The 17,396-nt window shown below is 43.4% G+C and overlaps 1 protein-coding gene across 1 annotated transcript in view; it reads right to left on the bottom strand.

The window, feature by feature from the left end:
* Positions 1–7,276: 7,276 nt before the first annotated feature.
* The window catches only part of LOC126187825 (UNC93-like protein), a 224,978-nt gene continuing 214,858 nt past the window's right edge, over positions 7,277–17,396 (bottom strand). Inside the window, exon 7 of the mRNA XM_049929122.1 lies at positions 7,277–9,592. Coding sequence (XP_049785079.1) covers positions 9,255–9,592 — 338 coding nt within the window. The 3' untranslated portion in view covers positions 7,277–9,254. The remainder of the gene's footprint in view (positions 9,593–17,396) is intronic.

Raw genomic sequence — 17,396 nt, 5'->3', positions numbered from 1 at the left:
ATAATAAATTATATAGTAAAATTTTATAGAATTAAATAATAAACCTCGAATGCTGCGTTATAGGTTTTCCGTTCGAAAATTTCTATAAAATGCTCTTTTAGCCACAAAATTTCACCTAGCTAGGACTGCACCAGAGGTTCAGCCTAGAGGTCTGGAGATCTGTGCAACGGAACATTCGATACCTACCGTAGTGATGACTACAGTCCTACAATTCTGATGTTGTTAGTATCAGATTTGTAACGTCGGCAATGACTGCACAAAACACTAGTGGCTCGGTGTCATTCGCCTTCTGTCGATTCAGTTTGGCAGTTAGTGAAACTGGTACACTAAGTGCACTCTAATGGCTACTTGTCAGTGCAAAACCTGATATGTCTGAAATAAAAATCGAACCCTGGACCTCCACGTCAGCAGGCAGCAGTGCTGACCACTACAGCACACAGGCTTATATCACCCCAGGTAGAACACAAGAAATGAGGCGTGCTCGACCTGACATCGATTTCTACAATTACTTACTCTAGCTCTAATGAGTATTGTATGAATTACCTGATTCACTTACACTGCAGAGTGATGAATCGTTTAATTTGGATAATCAGATCATTTGTCACGTATTTGCAGATATGCACCAACTAATCTTTCCTCAAAATGCTCTGTAGTATCCTGGGAGATGACTCGAAGTGAACGCGTATAATAATTTCGGTTGACAGATATATTTGTATTAGTTTCGTGTGTGTTCTGTAGTTTTAGACGTTAGAGAGCCCACCGCATTTTGTTTGTCTTTTCTGTGTTTCGGTACATGTTGTAAAAAAATTGTCACTGTAAGTAATTATGTTGACATTTTTCAATAGCTGTGCCAGGCTGTGTTCTCTATGGCAGAGAACTGTGAGGCATAGATTGATTTTCCAACGAGAGGACCCACCAGCGTGCGCTGCTTGTGGCGCACGGCTTGAATGACACATGTCCAAGGAAATCATCCAGTATGCTCACGAGACCCAAGTTCATCGTTTGGCACGTGGCTTAATATCTACTTTGAGTGACGGAACATTAAGTGTCAATGGCTTTTAGATTTTCATCTGTCTTCCAGTTGTTATCCACTGTACTACTAAGATGCACTTACATCGTAGTGACGAAACTCATAGAATACCTCCTAATATCGTGTCGGGTCTTCTTTTTCCCGGCGTAATGCAGCAACTCGACGGGGCATGGACTCAACAACTCGTTCGATGTCCCCTGCAGAAATATTGAGCCATGCTGCCTCTATAGCCGTCCATAAGTGCAAAAGTGTTGCCGGTGCAGAATTTAGTGCACGAACTCACCTCTCCATTATGTTACATAAATGCCCGATGTGATTCATGTCGGGCGATCTGGATGGCCAAATTATTCTCTCCAATTGTCAAAAATCTTCCTCAAACTAACAGCTCACAGTTGTGGCCTGGTGATATGGCGCATATATATCTACATCTACATGATTGCTCCGCAATTCATAACTGAGTGCTTGGCAGAGGGATCATCGAACCATCTTCAAGCTATTTTTCTATCGTTCCACTCTCGAACAGCGCGCGAAGAAAACTATCACTTAAATCTTTCTGTGCGAGCTCTGATTTCTCTTATTTTGTTACGATGATCATTCTTCTCTATGAAGGTGGGCGCCAACAAAATATTTTCACACTCTGGGGAAAATGTTGGTAACTGAAACTTCATTAGGAGATACTGCCGTAGTGAAAACATCTTTGTTTTAATAATTGCCATCCCAATTCACGTATCATAGCCGTAGCTCTCTCTCCCCTATTTCGCGATAGTACAAAACGAGATGCCCTTCTTTGAACTTTTTCTGCGTCCTCCGTCAATCCTGTCGGATGGGGATACCACACCGCACATCAATACTGCAGAAGAGAACGTACAGCGTAGTGTAGGCAGTCTCTTTACTACACCTGTTGCGTGTTCTGCCAATAAATCATAGTCGTTGGTTTGCTTTACCCACAACGTTAACTATGTGATCGTTCCAACTTAAGTTTTAATAACTGTAATTCCCAAGTATTTAGTTGAATTTACAGCTTTTAGATTTGTGTGATTTATCCTCTAACCGAAATTTAGCCAATTTCTTTTGTACTCATGTTGATGAATTCACACTTTTCATTATTTAGAGTCAATTGTCGCTTTTCGCACGATACATACATATATATATATATGCCTAAATCTTCTTGCAAGTTGTTTTGATCATCTGGTGACTTTATAAGATGGTAAATGACAGCATCATTGTAATTTCATCGTTGACCTGGAACATAAAATCCATGAATGGCTGAAAATGGCCTGCAAGTAGCCGAACATAACCATTTCCAGCCAATGATCGGTTCAAATGGATGAGAGGACCCAGTCCATTCGATGTAAACCTAGCCCACACCATTATGGAGCAACCAACAGCTTGTACAGTGCCTTGTTGACAACTTGGGTTTATTGTTTCGTGGGGTTTGTGCCACACTCGAACCCTACCATCAGCTCTTACCAACTGAAATCGGGACTTATCCGACCAGGCCACGGTTTTCCAGTAGTCTAGGGTCCAATCGATACGGTCAGGAGCCCAGGAGAGGCGCTGCAGGCGATGTCGTCGGCCGTCTACAGCCATAGCTCATTAGTGACAACTATCGCCGCACTCTCGTAACGGATAGGTTTGTCCTGTGTCCCACATTAAATTCTGCGGTTATTTCACGAAGTGTTGCTTGTCTGTTAGCACTGACAACCGTAAGCAAATGCCACTGCTCTCGGTCGTTAAGTGAAACCGTCGGCCACTGCGTTGTCCGTGGTGAGAAGTAACCACTGAAATTTGGTATTGGATCTCAGAATACTGAGTTCCCTAAGAATTTTCAAATTGGTATCTCTTATGCATCTAGCTCCAAGTACACATGAGTAACCTGAGTATAAACGACACTTCCTCCTATGCACTGCCCTTCTAGATCTTGTGTACGCGATACTACCGCCGTCTGTTTATGTGCATATCGCTATACCTTGGTTTTTGTCACCTCAGTGTAATGTGTACATAAGGTTAATATTTAAGAAGCAAGTCGTTCGGAAATTCACTTTAAATCTACCTTCATATTACGGAAATTATTTTTTTAATGTATTTGATGTTTTCAAAAATTTTCAAATGTGTGTGAAATCTGATGGGACTTAACTGCTAAGGTCATCAGTCCCTAAGTTTACACACTACTTAACCTAAATTATCCTAAGGACAAACACACACACCCATGCCCGAGGGAGGACTCGAACCTCCGCCGGGACCAGCCGCACAGCCCATGACTGCTGCGCCCTTGACCGCTCGGCAAATCCCGCGCTGGTGTTTTCAATGTTATCCTTCGTTACTTATTATTTCGAGTTGTGTTTCTAATGGATAATTTACTTGATATGAGCTGCTGTTTATTCTACTTGGACAGTAATGGTCGTGCCTTCGTCCGAGAAAATTTCTATCATCATTATTATCATCATCATATCATCATCATCGTCGTCGTCATCATCACCATCACCATCGCCGTCGTGAATAGCAATAAGGAGAAGGTATGAATGCTGTGTGTGTGTGAAGTCATTGCTAATAAAGGAAATGAATCTACTGAATTTCTGTTGAGTGGAATGTTATCTGCGTTGCCGTTGCACATCTGCCTATTAAACAAATTGTTCTCTTGAAAGAAACGTTATAACCTATTTGGAGTAAGTTTTCTTCTATTTCTAATCGTGTTTGTATGTCTTTGTCCGCATGGTGTCCGTTCTCTTGACATGAGCTATTTTTCGTCTGTCCGTGATTCTCCACTGGTAGGCTGGACTTTATCTTCAGATACTTACCAATTCTTGACTTTCTGATTAAAAATTATTTTATCTTTTGCATATTCTTTTCTAATATTCCTCTTAATCTTTAATCTCCAATAACTTTTCAGCACTAGATTTTCCTTTGAGCTCCCAGTTTTGTGTAAGGCGTAATTTTTTTCTCACCCTGCTGTCAGTTGTGTTACTACGTGGCTGAAGAATGTCATTTGCCCTAATGATAACATTTATCTTTCTTATCTTGTTACGTACCTCATCATTATTCCTGAGCTTCTTGCTTTATGAATTCTGAGAAGACCCTCTAAATCTTTTGCGAGAGTTTCTCCAGTCTTTCCCTATGTGTTCAAAGTTTTCGATTGTTTGATTCCTTTTTAACTCAATCTGACTGCCCTCAATGTTGACGTATATTTTGTTTTCAATTGAAACTTTTGAGACAAATTTTAACTGTTTTGTTAGTTCCAGTTTGCTGTTCATTTGCTTTAAATGGAGTTTCAACAAATATCTGTAAGTGCTAGGTAGTCTGTATCCAATTTAATTTTGAATACTCTTAAATAGAGAAATAGAGTCAGTTTTGACTACTTTACCTTTGACGAATTTTATATGTTGTCTGCTGCTGTTCTGTTACCACAGTTGAAGTATACAGGTTACAACCCATCCAGTAGTCCGACTGCGACTTTGATGTCGAAGAAATTTGAGATTCTTTTAGAAATTGAACCTTTTATATGGTGTTAACCAGGTTACTCTTCCAGATGTTTGTAATCTTATTGACTAGCCCCAGTTCTTTTACGATATGTATCAAGGATCAGCTACCTACCAGATCACAGGCTTTGTTGAAGTCAACGAAAATTACAACAAGCTCTTTCTTTGTTAGGTTTTCAGATTGATGGTTTGCTTAGCATTTGATTGCCGTGGACAAATTATTAAGAATAAATTTTTATTTAAGATAAATGGTGCCAAAGATGGCTGAATGAACCGTTAAGCAGTTAAATTGTTGAAAGCAAATCTTATTCGGCTGAGTTTGCCCGTCAAGTGTCTACTGCCTATTATTCACTGTTTTGGTGTTTCTGTTGTCTTTTACTCCTGTTTATTAATTGAGTCTGTGAATACATTTCAGGCAAAAGTTATTTCGAAGTATTCTATATATTTCTTTCTCCTGAGCACTCGGTAGTGTTCCATAACATTGTGACTGAAATATTTTGAGGTTACAGGAAAGAAGTATAACATTTTTCCACGGTAAATAGTCATTATGGGGACTTTACTAGCTGAAAAGGCTTACATACAACAAGCAATAGCCCGTAAATTAAATATTTGACAATCACCAATAAACAGAATTAAAAATCTGAAAATTGTAGTCAAATGCTCCGTGGCTTTCAGGCAAATGTCGACGGAGAAGAATTTCAACTCCTAAGAACACTGAGAAAACTTAAGAATCTGCTACTCAGTAAATCAAAAACATACAAGTATTTACATGATGAAGGAAATGTGGGAGATGGGGTCAATATATCTCCCAAATCTATACGACGGGAGTTATTCAGCCTCGATCTGAAAGCAAAGTACCGCGAAAGATGGCTAACGTTGTACCTCCTATGACTTCCAGGCGACTACAGTGGTCCAGCAGATTTGAAAATTAGTCAGCTGTTGGAAGAGATTGTATAGAATTTTAGGAGTGTAAATCATTTTGTAAGCTAAAACCTGCTAATTTATCTGTAAGAGTTCCCACATTAAAGTCACTGCTACTGCAACATTGTTAATTGCCATTATTAGTGAGTGCTTTCTTTCTGTCATCAGATGTGCTGCAGCAATGAAACTGTCTTCTCACTTGGAAAAGGGACCAACCAATACGTAAGACAAGTGGAGGGAGGCGCGTTAGTGGTCGACTGAATACAATGAAAAAACATACGGCGGTTGGTTATGGTGAGACGTACATTGTTGGAAGAGCAATGAAATAAGCCCAGTACTTAAAATTACCGAAAACAAAGTTAATGCTGCAAATGCACCAGTGGTGTGGGGGAGATGACTGAATTTATTATCCAGGACCGTACACTTTCCCCATAGGTAAATAAAGTTTCGGGTTTTATTTTTAACCAGAAGAGCATAGAGATTCTTGTTTGGCTTGGAAATAGCCCAGAAATTAATCCAGTTGATAATACATTAAATACTTTCAAGAAGAAGTTGAGAAATACCAAAATAACAACACGGAATGAGATCATTTCAAAGGTCCATCGAATCTGCTTTTAGGACGCTGACCTAGTAAATACATAGCAAACTTTAATAAATGAGATGCCAAGGCAAATCAATCCCTCGTTCAATCTAAAGGATGGTATACAAAGTGATGAAACACAATTCTTAATCATTTCTTTAAGTAACTTACAATTACGTCATTAAATGATGAAAGTCTTACTTTATTCTAATAATGCAGCCACCTCCGTATTTTGATAATCTCCCATCTGTGGATCGAGTAGCATTTCAGCTCTGTGTAGGCAGTTTTTGTAAGAATCTTGTGCATTTTGAACTACTCTGAAATAAGTATGTAGCTTCGACATAATTTTTGGATTCTTTCTCTTGTAGGGGATGTATGACATAATATGCGTATCCAGTAGGGCTACATATCTTACCTGCTGTTTTTGTTATCTTTTTATGACAGTGATATGGTCTCATCCGGTGGGCGAATGAAAATGATAATGTCGGCGGCCTGAAATATATTTTATCTCGGTAAACACTGTTCGCTTCAAAATTTTTAATGTTGGAAGTGCGTTTGTTTCCAAGAAAATATGGCGTTTTATCACGGATGTCTGTATCACTGACTCATTTTAATCACGAACAAGGCTTCAACCACATATTGCTGTTTATAACCTTTTTATCTGACATAAGTTTGGTAGAAAATCTGAAACACTATCATTTCATTCAGTGTACAGAGAATGCTGTAGTACTTATGTCATCCGTTTCACACTTCGTGTCTATATCTGTCCAATTCTGAGGTATGTTCTGTTGAACTGAACCGAAATTAGACTTTTTTTTTGTAGAAATGCAGTTCACAATCTATGTAGACGTTAAGCCTAGCGTAATTCCCACTTCTTTTTTTTGCGAGTATCGGCAAGAAATAAGTGAATGCAACTAAGTGAATAGAGAATCGCGTTATATACGACCATAGATTGATTACCTGCGTTAGTTACATAATTTAAATAATATTAAATGTCTCAGGTATTAACCTAACTAAATCGTAACATATTTAATTGGAATGTAACTCAGTAAACGACGCAGTGGCTAGGTTCAAGGATGTTCGGATCGGATACTAATTAAGTTGAGAGATTATCACTCAAGCGCACTTGGTTGCCTAATGTCTAGCAGTAGACTGTGAACTGCATATTAGCTGCGTTTTGCGATACTGGAAGAGGTGTCCACTTAATTTTTTGACCATGCACAAGGAAACAGGTATAAAGGTAGAGGGATAAAAAAGAAAAGACATAACGTTTCAAAAAAACATATATTTTTAAAATTTGAGTGGAACTATTTCAGCTAATAGTATTAGCATAGTAATAATAATAGTAATAAAGCACCAATCAGGTGGTCGCCCAGTCGGAAGGCAGTTCGGTGCCCGGCTGAGAATCACACGCTTAGCAGCCACCGAAATGCCTCGCAATAGGGCGGACAACTAATCTCGACAAACAGCCTCACACTGCTGCCAACAATACAGTAAATACTTTGCATATCCTCATGTAGTAAACAGAAACATAGTTTCTTTTGAAGTACATAACAAATGTGGAAGGCTCTTTATTCCTCATAAAAAACAGCTTGATATGATAAAATAAGTATTAAGTACAGCAATCGCTACGTCCGTTGCTAGACTGCAAAGAGGACCATGAATACATTGAAGTTTTTCTTCTGTCTCGACCACATTTTCCCCACTTGCTTGCCTTAGCCACCATTCACTGCATTTCCTCTGGCGGTCTGCTTCTGAGTAAATCGCGGATTTCCTTACATTTCCGTACTGAGAACTTGTTTCTGATCGGCAGCGTACTGTTATTGAATTCTGTTTTGCCAACAGCGCAATCGTCATTTAACTCTGAGGCTTTTAGACTGGAGAGACATTATTCTGTGTAAGTAAGAAAATGTACTAATTAGAATTTGTACTTTCAGAAATGAAACACTCCTTCGTGCGAGGCAGACACACCAGCGATCGTCACTCCACCGCAGCTGCACGTAGAGCAAACAATCCAGATAACCGATTCGTATCTACCCGCCGACGTCCCGCCCCGGGGAGCGCTTTCGTTACAGTGGCAGGAACAATGCCACGAATGGCCGCTCGGGACCAGCCACGGCGCACAGCAGCGAGGTGAGTGCTGTACTGTCCGCCTTGTGCCGCTGTGGGAACGCTTCCCACGTCTTCCTTACTGACGGCAGAACAATCTTTATTGTGGGTCCGACGTGCGCCTGGGAATGCAGGCTCGAGGGACTAGCCTCGTTCCCGCAGTGTCCTTCGCTGCAATCCTGAAGGCTGTTGTGTAACCCTGGGACGATCCGGGACATCATTCGACCCCGTAGCAGCCTATCTTTTGCGCAGTTGCGTAATGTTCAACAACAGGCGCACACGACGCAAAAACAGTGACGGACATTATCAACGGATGCACGCGCGCGCACACACACACACACACACACACACACACACTTCACTCTTCTGTGACTAGTCCAAGCATTCTAATGGAGAAAGAAGAATAGTATACATTTTTCTTACTTCCCTTCACCGCTTCCAAATACTGCTGCTGTTACCCCATTTCCTAGCAAATGATAAAGCCGTTTTTAATGAGCTTCAATCTGATTCTGAAGCAGCGTCGCCACTGTAAAACTACATCCGTGTTTCTTTTGTGCATAATAAATACGCGAAAAGTACGAGAACTAAACAAAAAAGGTCCTGCTTAAAGTATATCTATAATGGTGCAGGCATTTGTTTGCGTAATAAATATTTTATAATGTTTGTTTTAACGCATAATCAGCACATCAACAGCCAACACTCTTACACAACCTGTCTGGAGTAACAACACTTTATAGGAAAATAGGGAAATGACGTTCACGAAAGGACTTCCAAAGTATTTTCTGAACCGCATTTTCTCTTTCCGGCGTACAGTTTTGGCGAGGCAGAGCGCCTCTGGACTGTAGCGGAAAACCACACAACGAGACTGCACCGCCGCTCTAAAGTCTCTCGCTCCGCGCAGGCAGCTGCCGTGCACGTTCGGAGGGCCGCCTGTGCGGTCCCAGAATCACAAAGGGCGGGTGCCACAGCGTCTCAACTTCAGAAGTGTTCCGTACACAAGCACCGCGACTGGAGGTTCTCGGTCCGGCCGGCTGCCGAGCGCGGATGCTGCGCGCGCACGCCGGCCCGTGACGTCAGCGTCGCCCCGGACAGTGGCGGTGAGCCGGCGGGCAGCGGCCGGACGGCGCAGAGGGGCGAACTACAGGTGCGTCACGATGATGTCGTCGTCGAGGTCGTCTTTCTCGTCGTCCGTCTCCTCGACCTGGTTGTTGCGGGCCAGCTCGGCGGCAGCGGCGGCCGCCGCCTTGGGGTCCTCGGCCAGCATCTTCTGGCGCTTCACCTTCCGCTTGTGCAGAATCTCGACGACGACGTAGCCGGCGACGCCGACCAGCAGCACGGCCAGCATCACGTACAGCTTCATGCGCGCGCACAGCTGCGTGCTGTAGGCGTACGCCACGACGAAGCCGGCAGACTCCCACAGCCGGTAGTTGCTGAACGCCGCCTCCTTGTTGCGTCGGAACAGCGTTCCGTAGATACCTGCAACAGCACACTCTTGTCACTCCCGGTGTCCACGATTCACTAGTCGCAATAGCCGCAGTAATACATACACTGTGGTGACAAAAGTCATGAGACAGCGACATGCATACACGGTGTTACAAAAAGGTACGGCCAAACTTTCAGGAAACATTCCTCACACACAAAGAAAGAAAATATGTTATGTGGACATGTGTCCGGAAACACTTACTTTCCATGTTGGAGCTCATTTTATTACTTCTTTTCAAACCCCATTAATCATGTAATGGAAACACACAGCAACAGAACGTACCAGCGTGACTTCAAACACTTTGTTACAGGGATTGTTCAAAATGTCCTCCGTTAGCGAGGATACATGCACCCACCCTCCGTCGCATGCAATCCCTGATGCGCTGATGCAGCCCTGGAGAATGGCGTATTGTATCACAGCCGTCCACAATACGAGCACGAAGAGTCTCTACATTTGCTACCGGGGTTCATAGACAAGAGCTTTCAAATGCCCCCATAAATGAAAGTCAAGAGGGTTGAGGTCAGGATAGCGTGGAGGCCATGGAATTGGTCCGCCTCTACCAATCCATCGGTCACCGAATCTGTTGTTGAGAAGCGTACGAACACTTCGACTGAAATGTGCAGGAGCTCCATCGTGCATGAACCACATGTTGCGTCGTACCTGTAAAGGCACATGTTCTAGCAGCACAGGTAGAGTATCCCGTATGAAATCATGATAACGTGCTCCATTGAGCGTAGGTGGAAGAACATGGGGCCCAATCAAGACATCACCAACAATGCTTGCCCAAACGTTCACAGAAAATCTGTGTTGATGACGTGATTGCACAATTGCGTGCGGATTCTCGTCAGCCCACACTTGTTGATTGTGAAAATTTACAGTTTGATCACGTTGGAATGAAGCCTCATCCGTAAAGAGAACATTTGCACTGAAATGAGGATTGACACATTGTTGGATGAACCATTCGCAGAAGTGTACCCGTGGAGGCCAATCAGCTGCTGATAGTGCCTGCACACGCTGTACATGGTACGGAAACAACTGGTTCTCCCGTAGCACTCTCCATACAGTGACGTGGTCAACGTTACCTTGTACAGCAGCAACTTCCCTGACGCTGACATTAGGATTATCGTCAACTGCACGAAGAAGTGCCTCGTCCATTGCAGGTGTCCTCGTCGTTCTAGGTCTCCACCAGTCGCGAGTCATAGGCTGGAATGTTCCGTGCTCCCTAAGACGCCGATCAATTGCTTCGAACGTCTTCCTTTAGGGACACCTTCGTTCGGGAAATCTGTCTCGATACAAACGTACAGCGCCACGGCTATTGCCCCCCGTGCTAATCCATACATCAAATGGGCATCGGCCAACTCCGCATTTGTAAACATTGCACTGACTGCAAAACCATGTTCGTGATGAACACTAACATGTTGATGCTACGTACTGATGTGCTTGATGCTAGTACTGTAGAGCAATGAGTCGCATGTCAACACTAGCACTGAAGTCAACATTACCTTCCTTCAATTGGGCCAACTGGCGGTGAATCGAGGAAGTACAGTGCATACTGACGAAACTAAAATGAGGTCTAACATGGAAATTAAGCGTTTCCGGACACATGTCCACACAACATCTTTTCTTTATTTGTGTGTGAGGAATGTTTCCTGAAAGTTTGGCCGTACCTTTTTGTAAGACCCTGTATACAGATGGCGGTAGTGTGGCGTATACAGGTATAAAAGGGCAGTGCGTTGGCGGAGCTGTCATTTGTACTCAGCTGGTTCATGTGAAAAGGTTTTTGACGTGATTATGGTCGGGCGACGGGAATTAAAAGACTTTGAATACGGAATGGCTTGTTGGAGCTAGACGCATGGAACATTCCATTTCGGAAATCGTTAGGAAATTAAATATTCCGCGATCCACAGTGCCAAGAGTGCGCCGAGAATACCAGATTCCAGGCATTACCTCTCACCACGGAGAACGGACAACACAGTGGCCGACGACCTTCACTTAACGACCGAGGGCAGCGGCGTATAGTGCAAATGGCTCAAATTGCTCTAAGCACTATGGGACTTAACATCTGAGGTCATCAGTCTCCTAGAGTGGCCGAGCGCCTCTAGGCGCTTCAGTCTGGAACCGCGCGACCGCTACGGTCGCAGGTTCGGATTCTGCCTCGGGCTTGGATGTGTGTGATGTCCTTAGATTACTTAGGTTTAAGTAGTTCTAAGTTCTAGGGGACTGATGACCTCAGATTTTAAGTCCCATAGTGCTCGGAGCCATTTGAACCATTTTTTTAGTCCCCTAGACTTAGAACTACTTAAACCTAACTAACCTAAGGACATCAAACACATCCATGCCCGAGGCAGGATTCGAACCACGACCGCAGCAGCAGCGCGGTCCCGGACTGAAGCGCCTAGAACCGCTCTGTCACAGCGGCCGGCGGTGTTTAGTAGAGTTCTCAGTGCTAACAGACAAGCACACTGCCCGAAATAACAGCAGAAGTAAATGTGGGACGTACTACGAACGTATCCGTTAGGGAAGCGCGGCGAAATTTGGCATTAATGGGCTACGGCAGCAGACGACCGACACGAGTGCCTTTGGCAACAGCACGACATCACCAGCAGCGCCTCTCCTGGGCTCGTGACCACGTCGGTTGGGCCACAGACGACAGGGAAATCGTGACCTGGTGAGATGATTCCCGATTTCAGTTGTTGAGAGCTGATGACTGGGTTCGAGTGGGCCGCTGACCGCACGAAGTAAAAAAATGTTCAAATGTGTGTGAAATCTTATGGGACTTAAATGCTAAGGTCATCAGTCTCTAAGCTTACACACAACTTAACCTAAATTATCCCAAGGACAAACACAAACACCCATGTCCGAGGGAGGACTCGAACCTCCGCCGGGACCAGCGGCAAAGGCCATGACTGCAGCGTCCCTGACCGCTCGGCTAATCCCGCTCGGCCCGCACGAAGCCATGGACCCAAAATGAAAGTAAGGCACTGTACAAGCTGGCGTCGCTCTTTAATGGTGTGGCTGTGTTTACATGGAATGGACTGGGTCCTCTGGCTATGTTTGGCTATTTGTAGACCCTTTTGCAGCCATGTCCCCAAACAATGATGGAATTTTTATGGATGACACTGTATCGTGTTGCCGGGCAACAGTTGTTCACAATAGGTTTGAAGAACATCCTGGACAGTTCGAGAGAATGATTTGGCCATCCAGATCGCCCGACATGAATGCCATCGAACATTTGTGGAACCTAATAGAGAGGTCAGTACGTGCACAAAATCCTGCACCGGCAACTCTTTCGCAGTAATGGACACCTATGGGGGCAGAACGGCACAATATATCTGCAGGGGACTTCCAACGACTTGTCGAGTCAATGTCACGACTAGTTGCTGCGCTACTCCGTGCAGAAGGAGGTCCGACACGCTGTAGGAAGTATCTCAAGACTTTTGTCACGTCGTTGTATGTGCGGTACGCACGTACATCTTACAGGCATCTCTATGCAGCTGGTAATATTAACCACAGACTCACAGTACATTTGTCCACTAACGAAATCTTTTACCAGCAATCAATCTTAGATTGAGAGTAGCGCAGATATTCACAAGAGTTCAGGCGCTTCTGTGCCAAAGTGAATTTCATTAAAGAGTAACGTAGATAATTTTTCCTTCTCCATCTACATCTATATGCCTACTGTGCGATTCACAATCAAGTGCCTGGCAGAGGATTCAACGAACCACATTAAGGCTATTTCTCTGCCGTTCCACTCTCGAACAGGACACGTGGAAAAGGTACAGAGAAAGATTTAAGGGTTCGTTTCTCCTGCGTGCTGCTCGAGGGTGGAACGGTAGAGAAATAGCTTGAAGGTGGTTCTATGAACCCTCTGCCAGCAACTTGATTGTGAACTGCAGAGTAATTACACTACTGGAATTAAAATTGCTACACCAAGAAGAAATACAGATGATGAACGGGTATTCATTGGACAAATATATTATACTACAACTGACATGTGATTACATTTTCACGCAGTTTGGGTGTATAGATCCTGAGAAGTCAGTACCTAGAACAACCACCTCTGGCCGTAATAACGGCCTTGATACGCCTGGGCATTGAGTCAAACAGAGCTTGGATGGCCTGTACAGGCACAGCTGCCCATGCAGCTTCATCACGATACCACAGTTCATCAAGAGTAGTGACTGGCGTATTGTGACGAGCCAGTGGCTCGGCCACCATTGACCAGACATTTTCAATTGGTGAGAGATACGGAGAATGTGCTGATAGTCGATTCTGCTGCAAACGTCGTCGAACTGTTCGTTCAGATGGTTGTTGTCTTGCAAACTTCCTCATCTGTTGGCTCAGGTATCGAGACGTGGCTGCACGATCCGTTACAGCCATGCGGATAAGATGCCTGTCATCTCGACTGCTAGTGATACGAGGCCGTTGGGATCCAGCACGGCGTACCGTATTACCCTCCGGAACCCACCGATTCCATATTCTGCTAACAGTCATTGGATCTCGACCAACGCGAGCTGCAATGTCGCTATACGATAAACCACAATCGCGATCGGCTACAATCCGACCTTTATCAGAGTCGAAAACGTGATGGTACGCATTTCTCCTCCTTACACGAGGCATCACAACAACGTTTCACCAGGCCGGTCAACTGCTTTTTGTGTATGAGAAATCGGTTGGACACTTTCCTCATGTTAGCCCGTTGTAGGTGTCGCCACCGGCGCCAACCTTGTGTGAATGCTCTGAAAAGGTAATCATTTGCATATCACAGCATCTTCTTCCTGTCGGTTAAATTTCGCGTCTGTAGCACGTCATCTTCGTGGGGTAGCAATTTTAATGGCCAGTAGTGTATGTAGATGTCAAGGAAAAATTATCTACTTTACTCTTTAATGAATCTTACTTTGGCGCCGATGTGGGTGGAATAAACAGGTTTAAAACTTTCCGACAACCTACCCACGGAGAGATAGCAGAACTGTTGTCTAATCAAGATTAAAAATGTTTCTTGTTAACGACTCCTTCTGTTCCTCTAAGGAATATCTTAATAGAGATAATTAGTTATTCTTATGGACACTGCTGTAAATTCGCAACATGTAGCCATACAAACGTGTTTTTTCATCTTGTTGTTAGATACACTATCTTATCCAGAGTACCCGGACACCCCTGTGTAATGCAGAATTGACCGCTAGCTGTCAAGAGAGGCGGAACAGCCGGTATAAAAGAAAGGGGAGGATTCTGTTGGTAGTACAGAAACAGTAACAGCGGAATGGATCGGTCAGGCGAGGACAACTCATTGGATTTCACCTGACTAATAAATCCTTCAGGGAAATTCCAGTTCTTCAAATCGACTGTTGGTGATGTGAATGAGAAGTGCAAGCGCGAAGGAACAACTCAGAGCTAATCCAAGACCGGTCAGACGGACATGGACCGTCGAGCAGGTGCTTGCAAAAAGTCGTATGAAAGCAGCAGAAGGAATGACTCGAGAGATCCAAAGTGCTGCCAGACCATCTAGCAGAATTACTACTCGTGGAGAGTTAAAAAGAATGGGCTACAATCGTGGAGCAGCTCAGCGTAAGCCACACATTTCTGCAGTTAATGTAAAGCGACGCTCGGTATTGTTAAGAAGCTAAGTCACAGGACGGTGGGTGGCTGGAAACGTGTGACTTGGAGTGATGAGACGCGCTATACGCTGTGTTAATCCAATGGAAGGGCGAATGTTCTACAGAAACGAATGTGATGTGATTTGTGCCCCAAGGAACGTAATACACATGAACAAGTTATCAGATAGGATCAGGACCACTTTGAGATTGTTCTTTGGTGCTACTACTGCTTAGGGTAAGAATCACTGTCGGACAAGCGTAAGGGATTGCAGAAAGATTTGGGCAAAGTTTTCATTTATTGTATTGAGTGGCAACTCTCTTTAAATGTAGGTGAATGTACAAAGAGAAAGAACACGCTAGCATCTGATTACAAAATTAGTGTTGAACATCTTGAGCACGTCAAGTCGTATATGTTTTTAGGCGTAATAACAATAAGTAATATGAAATACGACGATCACTTAAAATCAGCTCTAGGGAAGGCGAATGGAGGAGACAGGTTTATTGGGAAGGGTGTGGGAGAATGCGATGTATTTGTAAAGGATATCGCGTACAAGACACTAGTGCCATCTATTCTAGAGTACTGTTTCAGTGTTCGGAGTCCTTATCAAGCAGGCATGACAACAGATAGCGAACGAATTCGGGCGCCACTTGCTCGGATCGTTACAGGTCGATGTAGTGGAAATGTATGGAGATGTTCAGGGAACTTAAATGAGATCTTAGGAAGAAAAAAAGGCGTACTTCTCATGAAATCTTGATGGATATATTTAGAGAATCATATGCGCATGTGACTGTGAGACGAATGTACTTTCATCATAGTATATCTCGCGCAGATTAGGGTACATACTGGTACACACAAAGTGATTTTCCCTCGTTGTATACGGGAATGGATTAGGAAAGAAAATCGATAATATTGGTACGATGTACTCGTTACCATGGACTTTACAGTGGCTTGCTGAGTATGTACGTAGATGCAGAAGACCTAAAAGATTTCACTGTACGCTGCAATCTTCTGGTGCTTACGATTTGTATGAGAACGAATCCAAAGTTGTTATATCGAGCTAATTCCCAGTAATACTTAATTAAGTGAACAAAGGCGACAGCTATTATCCAGATAATCTGTTTGAAACTTAATACTTTGACAGTATGATGCATGAGAGTAAAGATAAAGCTACGTGAAACTAATCGCGCCAAAAGTAGATACTTATGATAAATCGATGACATAACTTCTGTTTTTTCCCAAATATAGAACCATCTGGGTGGACTCCGGCTAGTAGAGCTCCGTATATTGCTGCAGCTAGTGAAGCGAAATGGTACTGGAGTTCCAATATCCATACTTGCATACATTAAAGCTAGTCAGTCTAACATTGCAGAAAATGTTGTATTGTTTTACAGACCAAATTGTTTCTTAAAAACTATTTTTACTGAAAAATATCTAATAACGGACGAACAGATACATACATTAATGTTGTTGTTGTGGTCTTCGGTCCAGAGACTGGTTTGATGCAGCTCTCCATGCTACTCTATCCTGTGCAAGCTTCTTCATCTCCCAGTACCTACTGCAACCTACATCCTTCTGAATCTGTTTAGTGTATTCATCTCTTGGTGTCCCTCTACGATTTTTACCCTCCACGCTGCCCTCCAGTACTGAATTGGTGATTCCTTGATGCCTCAGAATATGCCCTACCAACCGATCCCTTCTTCTAGTCAAGTTGTGCCACAAATTTCTCTTCTCTCCAATTCTGTTCAATACCTCCTCATTAGTTATGTGATCTACCCATCTAATCTTCAGCATTCTTCTGTAGCACCACATTTCGAAAGCTCCTATTCTCTTCTTGTCTAAACTATTTATCGCCCAGGTTTCACTTCCATACATGGCAGCACTCCGTACAAATACTTTCAGAAACGACTTCCTGACACTTAAATGTATACTCGATGTTAACAAATTTCTCTTCTTCAGAAACGCTTTCTTTGCCATTGCCAGTCTACGTTTTATAACCTCTCTACTTCGACCATCATCAGTTATTTTGCTCCCCAAATAGCAAAACTCATTTACTACTATAAGCGTCTCATTTCCTAATCTAATTCCCGCAGCATCACCCGATTTAATTCGACTACATTCCATTAGCCTCGTTTTGCTTTTGTTGATGTTCATCTTATACCCTCCTTTCAAGACACTGTCCATTCCGTTCAGCTGCTCTTCCAG

Source organism: Schistocerca cancellata, chromosome 5, assembly GCF_023864275.1.
Source record: "Schistocerca cancellata isolate TAMUIC-IGC-003103 chromosome 5, iqSchCanc2.1, whole genome shotgun sequence".
NCBI lineage: Eukaryota > Metazoa > Arthropoda > Insecta > Orthoptera > Acrididae > Schistocerca > Schistocerca cancellata.
Note: the sequence above shows the minus strand (reverse complement) of the source record. Positions and strands in the feature narration are given on the sequence as shown.